Raw genomic sequence first — 21,861 nt, 5'->3', positions numbered from 1 at the left:
TAGGCACTCCTATCGATTGTTCAGCAAGTGCAAAAGGCGAACGAAAAAAACAAAAAGCGCATTAAACACGGAATGACAAACAACTCAAACGGTCGACTCAGCGAATACTTCGCCAACGACCCGCCCAGTTTTTTTGATGAGCTGACAACTAATAAATCAAAGCCCAAGGACACGCAGCCAACAAGCGGAGCTGAAAAGCCCAGCAGCAATATGTTGGCCAGCACATTTACGGGCAGTTTTCAAGCGCCCGAATTCATAGAAACTGCTGAAGCAGAAGAGCCAATAAAAGTCACCGATGATGTGAGAAATTTGTGGCAGCTGCCCACTCCCAACGAGCCGGGCAAGCAGTCAACACACTTAATTATGCCAGGCCTGCACATAGCCAACGATTTGGTAAATATATATATATATATATATATATATACGAATATATCATGGCTATAGCTAGTAATCTGATATCTTAGCCTGATCCGATAGCGGTTGCTGTGCGTCAACACCTGGAGGAAGCGGAATTGCAGCAGCGGAAAATCCTTGGCGTCGAGGATGTAACGCAGGATGAGCGTGGCATACGGACGCTAATCAATGCCGGCTGCTTTCGGGCCGCTGTCAATCTCACGGGCAGACTGCTGACCATCTATGGCCAGGGGTATGGACGAGGTGGTCAGCCGGCCAAGCATTCTCCGCATTCCCTGCAGTTGTGGTTTACACGGCTCGCCCTGCTGGCCAAGCTGGGCGAATATGAGCTACTGCAGGCGGAAGCTGAACCCTTCGGCCAGCTGAATGGACCCGATGTATTCTACGAATTTTACCCGGAGATGTACAAAGGGAAACAGGGCTCCATTGCGTGCTTCTCGTTTCGTCTGCTGTTGGCCGAGCTACCCATATATCTGGGCAAACCGCATCTGGCGCTGGATCGCCTCTCCGAACTCCATGTGATCAGCAACGATATCAAAGCGCATTACGAAACGCTAAAGAATGAGACAGCAGCTGAATTTTGGCAGCGACGGGCTGAGCGTGTTTTACAATCCATCATCAACTGTGCTCTGATGGTAAGTCTAATCAGAAAGGAAATAAATTATATATATTGTACAATTCATAACTAATCTTGCAGATGAAGAAATTCAGCATGATTGATGATATAATGGGTGGAATGCTACTCACGCGTACTTCCCTCAGCAAGGAGGAGCGACGATCTTTGTATTCCGCTTGGGGTCGCATTTATCTGCAAATTGGCGATATTTTTGGAGCGGAACAAAAAATTGCAGTCTCGCGTCGTTTGCGTGAAATGTGAGTAGTTTTTGCAGATTGATTGTTCATTATTAAATAAGCTATTTTTACAGAAATACGACGGCTGATTTGCGGGATCTGGTGGACAAGGGCCTGATTGCGGTGGCCAAAAATGATTTTCCAGAGGCTTATCTTATATTCCAGAAGGCGTTGCATTTGGACTCGGGCAATACGATGATACTGAATAATATGGGCGTTTGTCTGCTATATGCCGGCAAACTGAAGGATGCCATCAATTTGTATGAGCGCGCCATTAATATGAATCCGCAGAAATCATTGAACGAAAGTTTGTTAGTAAATTTATCAACTTTGTATGAGTTGGAATCGAATAATTCCAAGGCGAAAAAGTTGGATTTGTTGCGTTTGATAAACAGATTTAAGCCGGATCTCAATATAAGTGTAGAAATTTGCCTTAAGCTGCAGGCAACAAATTAGTGAAGAAATATATATGTGTAATTATTGTTGGTAAACATTCCATAACCTCCATCCATTGAGATTTGAATAAAATTCAAAATCAAAAGTTTGTATTTATTAATGTGTACCAGTTTTTGGTACATTTGTACCACAAGTGGCTTGCGTGCTGGTTAGTTATCGATTGATGCTATGGGCGCATATCGACCAATTAGGGATTTAGAACATTTGTAACTTTTAACACTTGTTAATTTTAATTAATATAAAACTAAATGACACACATAATTATTTTTAATATATATTTTTATTGGTTGCTAATCTAGTATTCGATATTCGATTACAAAAGAGTTATCGATATTATTTTTACACCATTTATGACAGCAAATGCCGGATCTGGTCACACTTAGCTGGTGAAGTACTTCTGGAAGAAGTTTTTCAGGAATTTATTTGTAAAACATAAATAAATCGTATCAATAATTACGTACATACGTTATAAATGTTTGAAAACACGTTGTGCGTGTTTTGTTTAATAGGATAGTTGAAAATAGGTGAGTTTAGTGGCATTTAAACGCATTCCAAATATGACCATACGAAACAGAAGCAGCAGCAAGGCGTAGTTTATATTGATGTGGTCGAAAAGAAAGTGTAGAGAAATTTTCGGTGCAGTTCACAATGTTGTTTATAAAAAAGCATATTAACGGCAAATGCCACAATTGCAATGCACCGCGCGCCAACAATCTAACGCTGCACCAACCAAGACGTCAAATAAATGATAATTTGTATGATAATTATTATTTTAGCTGCAATTAGTGTCTATGTGTTTTGGATGGAAAAAGCGCGCCATTATTTCTGTGACTGACATGACGTAGACACGCAACCAGAGAGAAGCTCGTCAATGTTAGTGTTTTTTTTCTTTTCTTTTGAAGTCATTGCATTTGTTTATGGCAAGTAATGCAATCGTCATGTGCTAGTGTATGTGTGTGTGTGTGTGCATTGCAGCAATAAAGTTGACTGCAAATAATTTTTGTATATTTTTATTTGTACGGTGCGCATACGCTAGGTACACGCTCGTCAAAACATATACACAAGCAGGCAGGCAGAAAATCTCTATTCTTTTGCAATTTGTTTTGATTTCTCATTCGTTCGGGTGCTGCTCGTTGCGGCTCTCTCGCGTGCTCTCTCCCGCTCGCACTCTCTTTTTGCTTATAAAACACATGCGCGCTCATCAGCAAAGTTCCAGACTTGTGGGAGTTATAAAGGGAATGGGTGGGGAGGGGGTGCGGGTGCATTGCTCTGTAATAATAATGGCATACTTATATATATATGCGTATAAGAACGTAAGCAGTTATGCGTCACATTAATGACGATCCTTCCATGTCGGCCACTTGCGCGTACTCTCCGGCTTGCGTTGCTAGCTCGCTGAGTGTTTCTTGCCGACTACTTGCCGTTAAGCTGGAACCGAAGTATTTCAATGCTTGCTGCCGCCGCCGCTCTCTCTCTCTCTCTCATACGCGCGCTCTCTTTCTTTTCCGCTCGCGCGCTCCCTTTCTCTCTTGACAAACGTAAACAACAAGAACTGTTATTAATGGCAAAGTGTGTGTGTGTTTTTGTTTTTGTGTTCGTGTTTTTGCAGAGAGCTCCTCAAATGGCGGCCAACAATAATAATAGTAATATGCACAATTTGGGAGCACTGCAGGTGCCGAGTTCGGTGATCTCCTCCACCGGCACCGTAGTGAATCCCATGATGCAGGCGACCACTAGCGCCCAAAGTGCCTGGGATCAGCTAACGGCGAGTGCATCCAACAATATGACGCCATCGCCAACAACGGCAACAGCAGCTGCAACAGCAGCAGCGGCAGCTGCAGCAACAACAGCAATGACAACAGCAACAACAACAACAGGTACAGGAACAGCAGCTGGTAGCACGATGGGACCAGATACTGGATCTGGACATATGATGAGTGCAGGTAGCTCACCGGTGTCCAGCTGCTCATCGCCATCGACGCCGACAAAATCAAATCATGCCGCGCCAACGCTGGAGGCAATGGCGCATACGCCGCAAGGTCCACCAACGCTGGGACCCGGCGGCTATGGGGAGGAGCTCACCGCCGAGCTAGTGAATCAGGGGTGGCGCAAGTTCTGGTCGAAGCGTGAGAATCGGCCGTACTACTGGAACAAGGTAACCGGCGAATCGCTGTGGGAAATGCCTGGGGCGCGTCCCTTCGATCCGCTCACGGATCCGCTGGGCATATGCCATGCTGGTGGCGGTGGCGTTGGTGGGCCAACGCCCATGACGCCGCACCAGCAACAACAGCATCATCATTTAAAGCGCCGGCCCTCGGATGACATGCACATTCATCCGCACCCGCATCATCAGCAGCTGCAACAACCTCACATGGGTCAACAGCATGGCGGTGGTCCACCAATGAAAAAATTTGTGCTTGCCGGCCCCTGGGATCTGGAGGTGTGCACTAATGCGGTGATTGTTGAGCGGCCACCAACGTTACTGCCACAGCCGCATCCGGAGATTGAAGCATTGCGCGCCGCCTCCTGCATGAAGCTGATCAAGACCTATGAGGATTTGTGCATGCGCCGGGAGAACATTAAAGCGCCGCGTGACTCCTTCAATCGCTGGCTGATGGAGCGCAAGGTCATCGACACCGGCTGCGATCCATTGCTGCCCAGCAGCTGCCTGCCCGAAATCTCCAGTTCCATGTATCGTGAGATCATGAACGATATACCCATTAAGATCATCAAACCCAAATTCACGGGCGATGCACGCAAACAGCTCTCCCGTTACGCGGAGGCGGCCAAACAGATCATTGAGTCACGTTCGGCACCGGCTGAGTCCAAGAAGGTGGTCAAATGGAATGTGGAAGATACATTTCAATGGTTGCGCCGAACGGTGGGCGCCAGCTACGAGGACTTCCAGGATCGTTTGGCGCATCTGAAGCGCCAATGCGAACCGCATTTGGTGGAGACCGTGAAGAGTTCGGTGGAAACGTTATGCGTGAAGATCTATCATCTGTCGGCGGAGCATGCGCGAAAGATACGTGATCGCCATTTGCAGCTGCTTAAGGATCATGGGATACCGGAGCCAACGCCGCCACCGCCACCGCCGCACCTGAAGAAGGTCTGGTGCTATCCAATCCAGTTTGCGGTGCCCTCACCCAGAATGCCGGCCATCGAATATCTGCAGGATCGCGATCACATGATCATCAAATACACGCCCGCGTCGATCAATCAGCCAGATGCTCAGTACATCAACCTCACCTATCTGCAGAAACTGGAGCAGCTCTATCGCCACAATTGTTTCGATGACAAGAAATTTGATCTGTTCATCGGGCGCGTCTGGTGTCTGCTCAAGCGATATCAGACATTTTTGGGCAATGCTCTCAACTCGTCGCAGGAGGCGGAGCTTACCCAGGCATCGCTGCCAGTGCCCGCTTTCGAGTGCCTTCATCGGCATTTTGGTGTCAGCTTTGAATGCTTTGCGTCGCCATTCAATTCCTATTTTCGACAATATTGCTCAGCCTTTGCGGACACGGATGCCTACTTTGGTTCCAGAGGGTGAGTTAAGATTATATGAAGTTAACACTGAAATTATCAATATATCGATTTTGTTATTAACTAGCAAATGTGACCCATAACAAATGTGTATTTGTAATTTCTGACTTCTACTTAAACGTATGCTAACAGTTATTTTCTGCTATGCAGGCCATTTCTGGACTTTAAGCCAGTTTCCGGTTCCTTTCAAGTGAATCCACCGCAATGCGAGGAGCTAATGGATGCCTGTTTAATACACATTGATAAACTGCTCACGGATTCCATGGAGCCGCTCAGGTAAATCACTAGCAGAAATGAAATGAATCGTAATATGTGCTAATTTATTGTACATTTCTTGCATAGCTTCATTGTATTTCTGCCAGAGTGGAAGAGCATATCCAAGCTGGATGAGAGCATGTACAAGCGTCGCTCCATGGTGGTACTGGGCATGGCGCACGAATACAGACATGGATATCAGCATATGCTACAGAAGTGAGTAATTCAATCAAATAATCAACTCCAAAGCAATTTAAACTTATCAATTTATATGTACTTTAACAGATCCGAGGTGCTTATCAAGTGCATGCAAGGCACTCAAGTCGTTTGGCTGCAGAATAGCGCCGGCTTTGCACGCTGGGGACCCAACGAGATTCGTGTGGAGGCACTGCGTGAGGCGTTCCGGCCGCAACGTGATCGTGAGCGTGAACGTGCCACTGTTGCTGCCGCATCTGCCGCTGGCGGCAGCAACTCCAATCAGCAGCAATCGCCGCCATCGTCAACAGTGGCATCGACGGCCTCGTCAGCTGTTGCCACATCAGCCACAACAGCCACGCCTTCCATAGCAAATAGTATCAATAGTAGCAGCAACATCGGCAGCGGCAGTAGTAGCAGCACATCAGCCGCCGTAACCGTAGCCATTACATCGAACAGCATCGGCAGTCCGGCGTCATCAACGTCTTCCGTGCTGACACCTCTGTCGCCGCACACGCCCACTGGGACACCATCGCAATTCCCGTTGACCATCAGCAATACGAGCAGCAGCAGCAATTTGGTCGCCGCCTCACCAACGATGAGCGTTCAGAGCGATTGCTCATCACCCTCTTCATCCACAATGTCCCTGTCGCCAGCACCAGCCTCCGGCGGCTATCCGGATGGTGGAACGACGGCAACAGCGGCTGCTGTTAGCATAACGGCCACAGCAGCGAGCACATCTGCTGCATCGGCGTTTGGACCAACAACTAGCATTAACAGCACAGCCGTCATCAATTCGGCTGTTTAGAATGAATTTGGGGCGGGAGTTTTGTATACCACTTGTCTTATTTCTTTAAGCTGACAGCAGTGCACCATGGGGCTAAGTACCATTATTTTGTTTCCTTCATTTAGCGTTTATATGTTAGGCATAGTTTTGAAATATCTCGAGGGTATTCGCTGATTGCTAAGAGTACAGCTGTAATTCTAAAGTAGTTTTTAAAATAGTTGTTTTCTTATTGTGCTAAACTGCCAAGTTTCTAAATTAGTTTTTAGAACACGTATTCGCTCAGTTTTCAGTCGGTCTTCAACTCAATTTCTTTTCGATACTTGAGTCAAGTCGCTCTGTCCTCTCTGTGAATTCCCTCGACAATTTGAACTAATTTTTACAAGTTTAAAATTTAAATAATTGTACATATGTTTTTTATCAATTATAAATAGCTGATACTTAACTACGGCCTGGCTGTTGTTTATCTTTGCAATTTACCCTATATATAAAGGCCAAGTTACCCACAAGAAAAATAAAAAAGAAAACACAGATTAAGGTTTAGATATGCATACAAAGTATGGGTAGAATGGGTTCCACGTATCCTTGATTAGGGTAACATATAAAAACTAACAAATTGTTTTCAAATTCTTTAAACATTATATAGCAAACCCATATATATATACAAATACAAAATGCACTGAGGATCAAACAATGTTTTTGATTTGTCATTCCGTGCTGCACCTTAACTTTATATACAATATATATGAGTAAGCCCCAAAACAATCTTTTGTGAGACTATAAACTTATAATATAGGGTTATAACTTAAAGCGAAACTAATTTATCGTATGTACAAATCGATAAAAACATTTAACTTAAGTAGTCGAAAAAAAAATTATTAACGGATCGCGCAGAGAACCAAATTTGTAATAAAAGAAAAGAAAAAAAAAACAAAAAGAAAAACATAAGCAACAACTACGCACCGCACAATGAACCTAATATACCTTTTATGGGATTTGTCACAATCGATTCTATTGGAATGCTTAAACTCAAATCGCTATCCAGTTGTGGATTGTGTTCGGTTGGGCTGCCAATGGAATTCATCGTGAAGAGACCTAATCAATTTTAATGGGAATTTAGCCAATTTAATAGAAACGTAGCAAACAAATTACTGGCAACTTTAGATAAAAAATAAATTATATATATAAGTTCAAAACAATATCATCTAAGCTGAACTGTTACAACACCCGGCCACCCCATCACCCATTTCCGATACGATTCGTTACCTTTTTTTTAAAAAGCCCATTCACATAAAACCACAAAAAAGAAAACCGGCGCTTTTGTCGCATAGATTAACAAATCGCATAATTAAAGTTTCTTTCAATTAATCAAAACTGTTTTATTTTATATATATATATATTTTTTATTTATATATATATATATTCGTAACGTAAAGTGTGTGTTATCTTTTGGTAGCAACTATGGATATGGATTAGACGTTGACTATTTAACCTAAATGCTAAACTGAAATTGCAAACCGCTCAAATGTCCATAAGTTAATTACATATACAGTTTATACATAGCCAGATTATATAAGCTATATAGAAGCCTATGCCAGTTATTACATGATCTCTAAACTAGAATCGCTATTCTTGGTCACCACTTCGGTTTCTGAGGAGCCCGATCCGGAGCCGGCATCGTCGGCCTTCTCATTATCATCCGACTGACTATTGTTGCTATGGCGATGATGATGCGGTGACCCGGCCAGCTGCCATGCAGGTATCGAGGGCACCGTAATGGGCTGGACAGGTCCGGCAAATTGCTTGCGATTTAGTAGTAAACCCTTAATGGCATCCAAATCACAACGAAAGTTATTAAATTCGCGATTCATTTGTTGGATCTGCTCCTTCTGTTGCAGAGTTATCAAGTCCTTAACCAATGTTATCTCCTTATTAAGCTCATCTGTGCGTTCCTCCACTTTCTTGTCAATGTCCTCCAAAACCTGCTCAACTGGTCTCCTCTTCGGCTTGCCAAACAAAAATGGAGCAATGTACTTCTGTGTGCATGGGAGAAAGCTAAAGTGAGCACAAAAGGAATATAATATGATTCATTATTAAGAACGAACCCGCCAAAATAGATAGATGGCATAGACGACACCGCTGATCAATGCAGATGTGTGCAGCAGTTCCCGCAGTCTGCCAAAGACCGTTTGTTGTGGCTGCACCGCCAGCTTTGAGCCAATGTTGATAACGGTATTTGGATTGTTTGGATCTTGGCTAAAGACACCGGCCCGCTCGCATGCCAGCTGTATCTCATGAGCTGTTAGACCTTTGGACCGGAGAAACTGCTGCTTCTGGATGAGTGTTGTGTGTCGAACTTTGGTATTTTGTAGAAAAGTTACAGCGGTGGTTATCTATCAAATTAAGATTATAGATTAGACGAAGTAGAACGCATTCGACTCACTCAATTAATTTACCAGTGACTCGCGCGGCTCAAGTGGCTCGCCATCGTTCGTGCTAGGATTGTAATCCTGCAGCGTTGTGCTCGTTGTGGCCAGTATGGTTGTGTCACCGGTGTCCGTGTTGCTGTCGGACATTTTAATGTTAACGCTTACTTCAATTTTGTTATTTGAGCAGAAAACCCAAGTGCAAGTGCAGCATGGGGACTATGGGGTAGGAATGACTGATTACAACAACGCAAATCTGAATATATCGAGTTGATTGACGATATGTTTATGCTTGGACTATCGATATAGTCTTTAATCAGTCAGTAAAAAATCGGTAAGTAAATGTCAATTCTTTGCGTATGCTGGAATGTTTTTGGTATGTTACCGGTTCATGTACCAGTAACAAAGTGTCGCCGCAATCGATACTTGAAGCAAATTGGGGTGAATGATGTGAATACGCAGAGTTCTTTCGTACTAGTTTATTTCATAAAAATGCATGGTTTATACAAAATTCTTACACGATAATCTTTGCTTAGGGCTAGTTATTCTATTTACTATTTCCTAATATTTTCTTATTTACGACGCTGCGTATGATAACATCTGCTTACTTCAGGCCCCCCGACAGATAGTGCGACAACCCATGGGTTGGGTGCATATTTGTTTCTTGAGTCTGTGCGCTATTTGCAGCGTAAGATATTTCTGCTCTTGAAGAAATCGTACAAAATCTTTTTGAATTATGATTTTTTTTTAAGTTATCATTTTACATTCATTAATCTATGAGTATTTTCCAATTTTTTTAAGTTAATTGCATTGTTTTATATATGTGTATTATCAAACATTTATAAAATCGATATATCGATTGTAATTCAGTGAGATGGTGTAATTCTTACTTCAGTCAGGTGGCAGCACTCTACTATTACAGGTGGCAACTGTCGGGCAGCAGCTCATTATTTTAGTTATAGTTTTTACGTGAACTTTGTTAATTTTTAATGCAATCTGCATAGCTTGCTTAAAACATACTTTGTTCTTATTAAATCCAGTGCTAAAATAAATTATTACTTGAGTTAAGTGACTTATTTTTGGTACTGTTTAGTGCATTCACTGCATTGGAATGCAGCTGTCTGTGTGCGCCTAGTTGGCCCAGCTGGCAACTCTACTTGCACTAACTGAAATCGTCTGCAAGACATTTTTTTTTGGTGTTCCACGGAAAAAGTGTTAAAAACAGCGTATTTAATTGTGGAGTAAAGTTGTGCCCAAAAGTAGTCACACGATAATGTCGTGTGCAACAAACTTAGCAACGGCAAAAGATTCGACAAATGCCGCCAGTGCCAGTGGCTCATCGTCGGCCACCTCAGTGGGTGTGGTAGTCAGCGGAGGTAACACTGTGACTGCTGGTGGTGGAAACGGGGGCAACGGCAACAGCGGGGGTGGGGCAAACGCTGCTGCTAACTCGGCTGCGGCAGTCGCCCGACGCTTCTCCATGGAAGGAGTTGGTGCGCGTGTAATTCGTGGTCCGGACTGGAAGTGGAACAAGCAGGTTGGTAACTATGCCCCATATGCGTACTCCACTCTAAAGATGTTGCCCATTAATTGGCAAATTCAATTTATTCAAATGCGGCCTTGACTTTGAATAACAAGCATGGCGAAGTCTATAAAGAATTTTTCTTCAAGTTGCAATTCATTGCTCATTTTACAGAGAATTTGAGTATCTGTATAATAGTTTCATATGTGAATGGACATTTTTGTAGAGCATAGAAAAAAATATGTATTTAACTTTTGTACAAATATACATTTGTACATGCTGTCAAATCTATGAGTCTGTTGAGATAATTGTTCTAATTTGTTGGTAAAAATACATATATATATATAGTGTAAATGCCCTTAACTCAGATGAATCATAGCAAACCGTTGAGAAGTTGGAGTTTTTTCTACAGCTAAAAAACTATTGATTGCCTCCAAGTGAAACCTATTAAAATTAGCATATAAATTTATTATATTATATATAATAAAGGTTTTTGGAAAACTCATCTTATTTTAACGATTTTCTTTCGGCGATCAAGCAGCAGACCTTAAATGAAGTAAAAGAAATCAATAAATAGATTTTTCTTTTCAATTTGATTAATTTTTCATACAATTTAAATTTTGGAATATAACTTTAAGCATATTAAAGTTGAAGGCAACTGTTTTTTAAATTATTAATTTGGCACAAGTTGAAAAGTTGATAAGGTCTAAGTTAGGGTATTCAAAGTGCGGTGCCAAGCATATAATGTATGTGGGCTTTGTTATGCGTTGTTGTTGCTGATGTTTTATTTTTTATTAACACTGACCTGAACGAGGTGGCTGCGGGGTCGATCTGGAGATCGCCGTGTAGATTGATAGATAGACAACGTACCGATTGCACCCTTAACAGTTTACAGTTAGTCGATTGCGCACAACGGAATGCAAAGGAGCCCCATTTGGAGGCAGATTCAACTGCAAATGCGCTTCAATTATAATTTTCGCGTTATGATTAGTGTGCGTTGTGATCTGTGTGTGGCGTGAACTAAACCAAACAATCACGAATTATTAATTAATCATTTCAATTCACTTTGCAGGATGGCGGTGAGGGACACGTGGGCACCGTGCGCAACTTTGAATCCGCCGAGGAGGTGGTCGTTGTCTGGGACAATGGCACCGCTGCCAATTATCGCTGTGCCGGCGCCTATGATCTGCGCATTCTGGACAGTGCACCCACTGGCGTCAAGCATGAGGGCACCATGTGCGACACATGCCGCCAGCAGCCGATCTTTGGCATACGCTGGAAGTGTGCCGAGTGCATCAATTACGACCTGTGCTCCATTTGCTATCATGGGGACAAGCATCACTTGCGTCATCGCTTCTACAGGATTAGCACGCCCGGCGGTGAACGTGCCATGGTCGAGCCGCGTCGCAAGTCCAAGAAGGTACTTGCCCGCGGCATATTTCCGGGTGCACGCGTTGTGCGCGGCGTCGACTGGCAGTGGGAGGATCAGGATGGCGGCGTCGGACGTCGCGGCAAGGTCAATGAGATTCAGGACTGGTCATCGGCATCGCCGCGCTCAGCGGCCTACGTTATCTGGGACAATGGTTCGAAGAACTTGTATCGCGTCGGCTTCGAGGGCATGGCCGATCTGAAGGTGGTGAACGATGCCAAGGGCAGCAATGTGTATCGCGACCATTTGCCGCTGCTGGGCGAGAATGGGCCGGGCAAGGGGCCGCATGGCTTTCAAATTGGCGACAAGGTCACCGTCGATCTGGATCTGGAGATTGTCCAATCGCTGCAGCATGGCCATGGTGGCTGGACAGACGGCATGTTCGAGTGTCTCAGCAATGCTGGCATGGTCGTTGGCATAGATGAGGATCATGATATTGTTGTTGCCTACAATTCGGGTAATCGCTGGACCTTTAATCCAGCCGTACTCACCAAGGTGTCGTCGCCGACGACAGCACCGCCCGATTTCCAAGTGGGCGACATTGTCAAGATCTGTTCGGATGTGGAGAGCATCAAAATGTTGCAGCGTGGTCACGGCGAATGGGCAGATGCCATGCAGCTGACACTGGGCAAAATTGGACGCGTTCAGCAGGTGTATCATGACAACGATCTGAAGGTCGAGGTGGGCAACACCTCGTGGACCTACAATCCGCTTGCCGTGTGCAAGGTGGTCTCCAATAGCGGTGCACCCGCTGGCGTTGCCGTCGCAGCCGATGGAAACTGTGCGCCCGTCATACCCAGCGGCGAGCGTCTCTCGGCCATCCTCAAGAAACTGTTCGAACCCAATGTGTCGGGTGATGCAACCGAGGAGTTTGTCAAGGCCGCTGCCAATGGATTTGCGGTGAGTTAATCGATTGCCTCATAAATAGGTATTTGGTTGGATTAGAACACTCTATTAAATCTTGAGTACCTACTTCACTTACTAATCCTACTTTGGTTTGCAGGCCCGTTGCGAGGAGTATTTGGCTGGCGCCGCACAGCCCTCGACATCAAGTGCGGCGGCTGCTGCAGCTGCAGTCAGTCCCAGCGGTGTTCCCGTGCCGGAGGTGAATGTGAATGGTGTCTTTGCTGGTCATACGGCACTGCAGGCGGCCAGCCAGAATGGTCACATTGAGGTCATTCAAGTGCTCTTGCGTCATTCCGTCGATGTGGAGATCGAGGACAAGGATGGCGATCGTGCTGTGCATCATGCAGCCTTTGGCGATGAGGCCGCTGTCATTGAGATACTGGCCAAGGCTGGTGCGGATTTGAATGCGCGCAACAAACGTCGCCAGACATCGCTGCACATTGCCGTCAACAAGGGTCATCTGAATGTGGTCAAAACGCTGCTCACCCTGGGCTGCCATCCCAGTCTGCAGGACTCCGAGGGCGACACGCCGTTACACGATGCCATATCTAAAGTATAATTAATGCTTGTATATATAAATCGAGTATGTGTAATATATAATTTACAATTGCAGGAACACGATGAGATGTTGTCGCTGCTGCTGGACTTTGGAGCCGACATAACACTGAATAACAACAATGGCTTCAATGCACTGCATCATGCCGCACTGAAGGGCAATCCGAGCGCCATGAAGATACTGTTAACGAAAACAAATCGACCCTGGATTGTCGAGGAGAAAAAGGACGATGGTTATACCGCTTTGCATTTGGCGGCACTCAACAATCATGTGGAAATTGCCGAATTGCTCGTCCACATGGGCAAGGCCAATATGGACAGACAGAATGTGAATCTGCAGACGGCGCTGCATTTGGCTGTGGAGCGTCAGCATGTGCAGATTGTTAATCTGCTTGTGCAGGACGGTGCCGATTTGAATATAGCCGATAAGGATGGCGATACGCCGCTGCATGAGGCACTGCGTCATCATACGCTGTCGCAGCTCAAGCAACTGCAGGATGTCGAGGGTTTTGGCAAACTACTGATGGGTCTGCGCAATGCCAACAACAAGAAGGCATCCGCATCGATTGCCTGCTTTCTGGCAGCAAATGGCGCCGACTTAACGCTGAAGAATCGCAAGTTGCAAACACCGTTGGATCTGTGCCCCGATCCGAATCTCTGCAAGACACTGCTCAAGTGCTACAACGAACGCAAAACAGATGATCCCGAACTGCCGGGCAATGTGGCCGGCACCAGTCTCAATGCACGTGCCCGTGCCCAGAGCGCAGCGGCAGCTGGAACTGCAGCTGGTATGCATCAGTCGGCGACGGCAAATATACCGCTGAATACTGTTGCCTCGGGCAGTGCCTTCGGGCTGAATGGAATCAATGCGGACATGGCGCAGTCTCTGCACGTGGAGAGCAGCAGTTGTGCCAAAAATAGCAGCAGCAGCAGCAACGCTGGCGGCGGTGGCGGGAACAACAACAAACCAGCCAGCTTGGAGGAGTGTCTCGTCTGCTCAGATGCCAAGCGCGACACGGTGTTCAAGCCGTGCGGCCATGTCTGCTGCTGTGAGACGTGTGCGCCGCGCGTCAAGAAGTGCCTCATCTGCCGCGAGACGGTCTCGTCGCGTGAGAAAATCGACGAGTGTCTCGTATGCTCGGATACGCGAGCCGCCGTCTTCTTCCGCCCCTGCGGCCACATGGTGGCCTGCGAGCATTGCAGTGCGCTGATGAAAAAGTGCGTTCTCTGCCGCACCCAAATCGATGAGATGTTATCCTTTAGCCTCTGCTGCGGTGGCATGGGCACTGCCGAAAAGGTCAGCGTCGCTGGCACAGTCTGTCTGACGGCGCCCGACGAGAAGTTCATGGAGCCGTCCTGTGTCAACACTTCAGGCCATAGTGTGGCGATGAACAACACGGTCGTCACTCCTGTGGCTGGTAGCAGCAATCAGTTGAACAGCCAGAATAATCTATTAGCCGCTGCGGCAGCTGCAAATGCCACAATTTTGCCAGCAACGGGCATGGTTGCACCTTCGAATGTCAACAATTTTCAAATGGACGATGTGCAGAAGCTGAAGCAACAGCTGCAGGACATCAAGGAGCAGGTGAGTGGTCAACAGGATAAATACATATAAAGTAATAAGTACTTAACGTCTTCGTCTATTTCTCTTGCAGACCATGTGTCCCGTTTGCTTTGATCGCATCAAGAATATGGTATTCCTGTGCGGACATGGCACGTGCCAGATGTGCGGCGACCAGATCGAGGGCTGTCCCATTTGCCGCAAGACGGTGGAGAAGCGCATTCTACTCTTCTAAGGCACAACAAGCATACATAAGATATATATCCATATATCCATGAATTGGCACATATTCCGCGCACAGTCTGCAAGCACATTTGCATGCGAATTGGCCTTAATTTAAGTATTATTTAGAGCGAATATTAAATACATACAAATAGCTATGTATACAACTCAGACACACATGTACACAAATATAGCTACACATATAGATACGCGCATATTTCGTCTTATAAAGCAAAAAATAAAATATATATATATATTTTTTTAACAAATATTTTACAATATCCAAAACTAAGCTGTTATGCTTTTAACATTTGCCTTGCTCTCCTTGCTCATTAGATCCTTGAGTATGTCCTTTTTGGCCTCGAAGTAATCGCGGAACCAGAGAATATGTTCCTTCTTATCCTGTGCCGTGACATAGGGATTTTTGGAGAGGCCCACGCACACCAGCTCCATGAAGTGGCGTATGGGTCCCTTGTTGGGACACCAGTCCTCCAAGTGCTGTTCGAGAAAGATGTGCTCCGAAAAGTCAACGTCCGCCTCCTCGTGCATATCCTGCTCGTTGTCAATGGGGAAACGCCAGACTTTCCCCTGCGCTGTCCACTGCACCATTTGCTCAAAATAGTTGGCCGGTGGATGGGCTGCCTGTAGCTTCAATTCGCGTGCACTTAACACAGACCAGGTGGCGAGCATATCCGGTGAATCCAGCAACTTTGGTGAGCCTTTCGTGAAGATGCCCAACGGTTCGCCGCCATACAAATTGACGCTACCCGAGAATGATTCTGCCTCGCGCTTAATGTGCCGCTGCGGACGTAGCGATGTGCGATCACCGGTCCTCGATTTGGGACGCGATGCCAATGTGCGCCGTACATACTCGCCGCGAGTCTGCTCCGGTTGCTCCGGCTTCTGCCTCCGATCGATCTTCATGCCCACAATCAGTTCACTGAAAGGCGCAAGAGAAAACAAAGTTAGTTTGTAAGCAGCAGTTGGGAGCAGTATATGCAGGGGCCTGCCTCAAATTCAGCTCCTTGTCTGCGCTGGCAGGTGCGGCTGTTGTGCTCTGGACATCGCTTTGTGGCGCATCCGGAGCACCTTCAGCGCTGTGTCCCAGCAGTTTGGCCAGCAATTCGGATTCGGTTTGCTTTCGCTCGTTGTCGTCGGTGCCGAGCATGCTGGCAATATTCTTGGCCGCTGTGATGACATTCTTCGTGGCCGCATCCTGCTTGAGCGCCTCCCTGCGCCGTCGATTCGCATCACCGGGCCGTGGAAAATCTGTGGCCGTCAACTGATCCGTAGTTTGCATTTGCATGCTGCCCAGCAAACGATTCAAGCGCTGCGCCGCTGTTTCGGTTTTTTGCTCAGCTGATTTACGCTGTTTCTTGGCTGACTTCTCATCATCGGAGGAGGAGGCGCCATCGTCGTCTTTCGACTGCGAAGAGCTGGAGTAACTAAAAAGACCCACGTTTTTGCAGGCAGCCGGCAACAATGCGCTGTAAATAACACAAGGAATAACAACATGGCAACAGGGTATTTCATTTGATGGTTAGTTTACCGTATGTTAAGCCTTTGTGGGTTGCGCAATGCCAACATTTTAGGTAACTTCTTTGACAATTTTACAAAATCTCTTAACTTTTCCAGGCACTTTGCGCTCGCGTAACAATAATTAGTTAGAGCTGAGTGAGCAATGTGGCAACGCTGCAAGGCTAACTATCGATTGCGTTTGACGCTATCGATATATAACATATTTTTATAGCTTCTATTTTTCTAGCCTTCTAAAAGTTTGACAACAATGCAAGTAAACAAACAATATCACAGATTCTTATAGTAAATCTGAAATAATTTGCAAGATGAGTGCAAACGCGTTCAGCTTTGAAATAAAACTAAAACGCGAAAACAAAGTGTATTATGAGAATGTAAGTACGCACAACAACAAAAATAATTATTTAACTAATTAAAAGTGTCTATTAAGGATATGCTTGTGGGCTGCGTGCAGTTCCATTGTCCGTCGGAAACCAAGCACGATGGAATACTGCTGACCCTCGAAGGCGTTGTCAACTTACAGCTGAGTAGCAAAACCGTTGGATTGTTCGATGCATTCTACAACTCGGTGAAGCCAATCAATTTGTTGCAGAATAGTCTGGAGCTGTCGTCACCCGGCAAACTGAGTGCCGGCAATTCCGAGTTCCATTTTGAACTGCCGCTGGTGTGCAAGAAGGAGCCGCGTAAACTCTATGAGACCTATCACGGTGTCTTCATCAGTATCAACTATCAGCTCAAATGCGATGTGAATGTGAAGCGCAACTTTCTCGGCAAATCGCTGCAGAAAGTGCAGCAGTTCTGTGTGCAATACAAACCAGCTCCTCTCAGCGAGGAGGCAACCCGTGCGGTGCCGTTCAGCCTGAGCATGATCAATGCCAAGGATCGGGTGACAATGCCACGTTTCCTTATTACCGGCTGCTTGGATCGCATCGAGTCCTGTGTCACGATGCCCATCACGGGCAGTCTGACGGTGCAGCACACCGAGGCGCCCATCAGGTCCATTGAGATGCAGCTGGTGCGCGTGGAAACTTGTGGCTGCGACGAGGGCTACTCCAAGGATGCCACTGAAGTGCAAACTATTCAAATTGTCGATGGAAATGTGATGCCCAAGCTGGAAATACCCATTTATATGGTGCTGCCGCGTCTATTTACATGCCCAACTCTTCTAACCAAAAACTTTAAAATTGGTAGGCTGCAATTTCTCATTTTAAGTCATGGTTATTATATCAATTGTTTCTGCTTCCAGAGTTTGAACTGAACTTGGTGGTGTTGTTCAAGGAGGATCACAGCGTCAATGAAAATTTTAAAATAGTTCTGAAACGAGCTACAGGTCCGCTGCCCAATAAAATAACTACAGCTGGGCGCTGAAAACCATTGAGCATATTTACCGGGGTGAAAACAAAAAGATTTTATATATTCCAATATTGTCCAATATTGACTCGAATTTTTGTGCAGCTGGATTCAAATTAAGTACGGCTTATAGAATTGATAAATATAATTCCAATATAAATACAAAACATGTTTTTCTCAATTCTTTTAATTTCCGTTTGGCATAGTAAACTCAAAATGTACATAAAAGCTAAATTTATTAATAAATTATCAGTTGGTAATAAAAATTAAAAACAACGGCTTTATTTTTTATTGTAAAAATTGACGTGCGAACATTTTTATCAGATTGTTCGAAAAATTGGCGCTCACGCAAAGCGCTGCCACCCAGTAAAAAAAGCAATATCAAAAATGAATTAAAAAATGACAAAAAATTACAGCAAAAACAAATTGAAACGGAACGTGGAAAATTTGAAAATGATGTGTGTATTTGATGATGATTTTCAATTAATTTTGGATTTTTACATGATTTTACAGGTTTGTTTTTAAAGCAGTATATTGCTTTCTGGCAATATAAGCGGGGGCAGACATTTATATATATATGAGAGCAATTCTTCACTTTGCTTTGCCGCCATCTTTTCTTTTCAAGTTGATTATTATCTTTCAATTTACAGCAGCTGCCAAAACAAACTTCACCTGAGGCATTCTACCGATATAATATTCGATGAATTCCTGTGTGTGTGTGCGTGTGTGTGTGTGTACTATATATATTTTAGAGTTTGAATATGGCACCCTCTTTATTATTCGTACACAGCTTGTATTTGCCTCTGCTATTGCTGCTGCCACCGGTAAGTGCATATCAATTTCCTGCTTTCCTTGTTGCAAAAACGAAAATCATTTTAAATCTTTAATAAACATGTGTGTGACGTGTGGTTGGGAGAATGTATTTAAGGATTGCATGTCTGTTCTCTCTCACGCCCACTCGCATAAGCACAGCTTTTTATGTCTGTGCCGGTAAGCAACACAGACTTACACACGCACACACATAAACCTACCTGTAAATATAAATTACTTCGCATACATATTTATAATGCTGTGTTCTCTTATTTTTTTGGGGGGAATCTGGGTATTAGGCGTCTGTTTAGTCCAGCTCTTTAACATTCGATATACTTACTGCATATATACAGGAAGCCTTTGCAAGTTTCAAGTTCACTAAATTATGTACACACATATACATACATATAAGCTCGTATGTAAATACATGTATGTCTACGAATGTATGCTTGTGTGTGTGTACTTATATTTATTCTACTTGGCGGCGTAACTTTCATCCATAAAGAAGCACAAACACACACACACACACATTCGTATTTATTTAAGACAAATATGTAAAAAAAAAACACGAGAAACTGTTGCTTTCTCCTTCGTTTAGACGCAGGCTTAGAGGCTGGGTCGGAACAAGGCAGGATAAGGTGAGGCAGAGGCAGAGGCAGAGGCAGGCTTCAAACTCAAATTGAGTTGAGAAACCGCTGATTCCCTTCCCCCTCCACACACACACACACACACACATAGTTCACAGCTCAGCCTGCAATTTGTGTGAATGTGTATGTATGTGTCTGTGTGTGCCTGTGTGTGTGTTGGGTATGTTTGTCACCAAAAATGTACCACTAACAAAGCGCACCTACTGACAGAAAAAAGTTTTTGCCAAGTCTTTGTGTATTTTTTTTTTTTTTAACTTCTTGCGTTTTGTGTTGAAATAAATAGAAGGACGCTGGGGTTTCAAAGTTTTAAAGTAATACCACCAGAAAGAGGAAAGTTTTCACACCAAATGTTGCCAACATGGCTGCTATTTTGTACACAGATTTCAATATTAGTTGGCATCATTGTACATGGGCAGCACTGGCAGCTGTCAATGTCGCCTGCTGGGCGTCGGCTAAGGGGCGGGGCGGGGCTTGGATTTGGGATTGGGGTTGGGATTGGGATTGGGGATTGGGCTTAAAATTAAAGTGCCGTCACGTCGTGTAATTGATTTAAAATTAGCACATCGCTTACAAATTTAAATTGTTTACATGAGCCTGGGGACACAGCTGGTGCTGTGTGTGCGGATGAGTGTGCGTGTGTGTGCAGATGTATATAACATATATATATATATTTGAGTGTGTATGTTTGTCTGTGCTTATGCATGTTTTATGAACACGGCGCTCGCGCCAGGGCTGCTGTAATCGCATTTCAATATGCTGTGTAACCCAAGCCTTATCCCGTTGCGAGCTCATCTCCTTGCCCAAACACTAGCACCACCGACTCGCCTCGCCTTGCCTCGCCTCGCTTCGCCTTCAACATCTGTTCTCTTTTTGTTTGTGTGTTGGTGCAACGGCAATTTAGTTTGCACGGCAAACTTTTCATAGGTGCTCTGACCCGTAAACGAGGTCAGCGCAAAAAAAAAGAAGAAAAAACATTTTAAAAAATTCATATGCAAACGTATTTTGCAGTTGCACTTGCCAGGTGCCAAAAAAGCAGAAAATTCCCTTTTCAAGAGTTCGGGGCCCATAGAAAAACAACTTTTTAATAGCCGCACATTTTAATAGCTGTGTGTGTGTGTGTGTGTGTGTGCAGCTCAGGGCTATATTATGCAGCATATATAGCATATATATGTGTATTATACATCTTATATAAATTGAAACTTGATGCGCTTCATTTGGTGGCTTTGTGGCTGCTTACGCTGCTTACGCTTCTTTGGCTGCTGCAACATTTCAAAATTGCTGCTAATTGACATCGCTGTCAAGACAAGCAATTATAAAGCGTTGCCATTGCCAACACCCACCGCACCGCACCGCATCCCTTCCCTACCAGTGCATCAACTTTCTGTCGATTGATTTGCATGGCTGCCGAGTCGAGTATCCGGTTTTTAAACTGTTCTGCAGGCAAAGTTAATTCCCACACTGCATTAGCTAATTGTTTCAGGCAACTCGTGCGCAAGTCTTTTATTTTGGGTACAAAGTGAAACATTTTGCGTCTCAAGATAACACCGCCGGACCGTTGCCATTGACCATTGCCCTCCACCCACAACATTCCCGTTTGGATTAAGTGTGCATCCGTAGCTAAATACAACTTTTGACTAAGCCCGGTGTGTGGCTAATTGTTACACGGGTGGGGCACGGCAGAGTGAGGCATCCAAACTACAAGCCCATGAGTAATTAGGGTCTGGCTTAGGTACCTGCCTACGCTCTAATAAATCTTCCGCCTAAAGGCTAACCCGAGTCCCGGCTAAACGTACACCGTCGTCCGGGGCATTGCCCGCTACGCAGACAGAGCATCGGATCGAAAGTGGGGTCATTGCCGCATCGGGCGTAGAATAGGAGAGGAGCAGCAGAAGGACTATATACAACGCCTCCAGGTCGCATTATGCCATCTCGCGTCCGTTGACGCTGATGTATACGTACGTGTTTCGGCGTGCTTCCGTGATAATTTCAAACTTTTGCACCAATTATGTGCACGGCACAGCCGATTTTCTTCATCTAGGTGTGCGCTGTATATACATATATATATATATATATGTGTGTGTGTGTGTAAGTGTGTGTGTGTAAGTGTGTGTGTTGCCTTCATTTTTGTGCCTGTAGTTTATGCTCATTACGTGAGTGTTGCGCGCAACAAACTCACAAATTGTTGTACAAGAAATGACGCCGTTGGCGTTACACAGAGAAAAAGCACATACACACACACACACACACACACACCTTATAAGCGCACACACATACAGCCACAATGGCTTACAGAATGCAAAAGGAATTATTTTTGCTTTTGCAGCGCATTTTCGAATTTAATTTTCAGGTTAACTGCTCGCGTTGCCAAAGTTTCTCTCTTGGCTTTTACACGTGGCGT

At 44.9% G+C, this 21,861-nt stretch overlaps 6 protein-coding genes and 1 long non-coding RNA gene across 8 annotated transcripts; 4 read left to right on the top strand and 3 right to left on the bottom strand.

Annotated features, from left to right (window-relative positions):
- Positions 1-10: 10 nt before the first annotated feature.
- LOC6557724 (trafficking protein particle complex subunit 12) lies at positions 11-1,801 on the top strand. The gene is made up of 4 exons (XM_001985243.2): positions 11-393; positions 465-1,049; positions 1,112-1,287; positions 1,341-1,801. Exons 1-4 carry the CDS (start codon positions 73-75, stop codon positions 1,720-1,722), a joined length of 1,464 nt encoding a protein of 487 aa, XP_001985279.1. The 5' UTR covers positions 11-72; the 3' UTR covers positions 1,723-1,801.
- A 296-nt stretch (positions 1,802-2,097) lies between these two features.
- LOC6557721 (mRNA (2'-O-methyladenosine-N(6)-)-methyltransferase) lies at positions 2,098-7,859 on the top strand. The gene is made up of 5 exons (XM_001985244.3): positions 2,098-2,246; positions 3,332-5,268; positions 5,416-5,541; positions 5,608-5,736; positions 5,806-7,859. The coding sequence occupies exons 2-5, from the start codon at positions 3,344-3,346 to the stop codon at positions 6,521-6,523; spliced, it is 2,898 nt and encodes a 965-aa protein (XP_001985280.1). The 5' UTR covers positions 2,098-2,246; positions 3,332-3,343; the 3' UTR covers positions 6,524-7,859.
- Positions 2,717-3,233, bottom strand: LOC116806044. Its single transcript, XR_004365507.2, has 2 exons — positions 3,055-3,233; positions 2,717-2,991 (listed from the first exon to the last, which is right to left on the bottom strand). It is a non-coding gene; the product is annotated as an uncharacterized LOC116806044 (long non-coding RNA).
- Positions 7,860-8,035: 176 nt separating the features above from the next.
- LOC6557707 (peroxisomal membrane protein PEX14) lies at positions 8,036-9,141 on the bottom strand. Its single transcript, XM_001985245.2, has 3 exons — positions 8,956-9,141; positions 8,605-8,892; positions 8,036-8,535 (listed from the first exon to the last, which is right to left on the bottom strand). Exons 1-3 carry the CDS (start codon positions 9,073-9,075, stop codon positions 8,101-8,103), a joined length of 843 nt encoding a protein of 280 aa, XP_001985281.1. The 5' UTR covers positions 9,076-9,141; the 3' UTR covers positions 8,036-8,100.
- Positions 9,142-9,885: 744 nt separating this feature from the next.
- LOC6557698 (E3 ubiquitin-protein ligase mind-bomb) lies at positions 9,886-15,259 on the top strand. Of its 2 annotated transcripts, none has more exons than XM_032741838.2 (5): positions 9,886-10,462; positions 11,520-12,776; positions 12,880-13,335; positions 13,396-14,922; positions 14,993-15,259. In XM_032741838.2, the coding sequence occupies exons 1-5, from the start codon at positions 10,199-10,201 to the stop codon at positions 15,131-15,133; spliced, it is 3,645 nt and encodes a 1,214-aa protein (XP_032597729.1). In that variant the 5' UTR covers positions 9,886-10,198; the 3' UTR covers positions 15,134-15,259. The 2 variants fall into 2 exon arrangements, with proteins under 2 accessions (XP_032597729.1, XP_032597735.1); XM_032741844.2 differs by lacking the exon at positions 9,886-10,462 and adding an exon at positions 11,389-11,439.
- A 100-nt stretch (positions 15,260-15,359) lies between these two features.
- Positions 15,360-16,798, bottom strand: LOC6557690 (28S ribosomal protein S31, mitochondrial). The gene is made up of 3 exons (XM_001985247.2): positions 16,670-16,798; positions 16,131-16,607; positions 15,360-16,060 (listed from the first exon to the last, which is right to left on the bottom strand). The coding sequence occupies exons 1-3, from the start codon at positions 16,705-16,707 to the stop codon at positions 15,409-15,411; spliced, it is 1,167 nt and encodes a 388-aa protein (XP_001985283.1). The 5' UTR covers positions 16,708-16,798; the 3' UTR covers positions 15,360-15,408.
- A 68-nt stretch (positions 16,799-16,866) lies between these two features.
- Positions 16,867-18,168, top strand: LOC6557679 (vacuolar protein sorting-associated protein 26C). Its single transcript, XM_001985248.2, has 3 exons — positions 16,867-17,030; positions 17,087-17,843; positions 17,903-18,168. Exons 1-3 carry the CDS (start codon positions 16,965-16,967, stop codon positions 18,022-18,024), a joined length of 945 nt encoding a protein of 314 aa, XP_001985284.2. The 5' UTR covers positions 16,867-16,964; the 3' UTR covers positions 18,025-18,168.
- Positions 18,169-21,861: the final 3,693 nt, after the last annotated feature.

The sequence above is a fragment of the Drosophila grimshawi genome, unplaced genomic scaffold, assembly GCF_018153295.1.
Source record: "Drosophila grimshawi isolate 15287-2541.00 unplaced genomic scaffold, ASM1815329v1 contig_44, whole genome shotgun sequence".
NCBI classification, from domain to species: domain Eukaryota; kingdom Metazoa; phylum Arthropoda; class Insecta; order Diptera; family Drosophilidae; genus Drosophila; species Drosophila grimshawi.
Note: the sequence above shows the minus strand (reverse complement) of the source record. Positions and strands in the feature narration are given on the sequence as shown.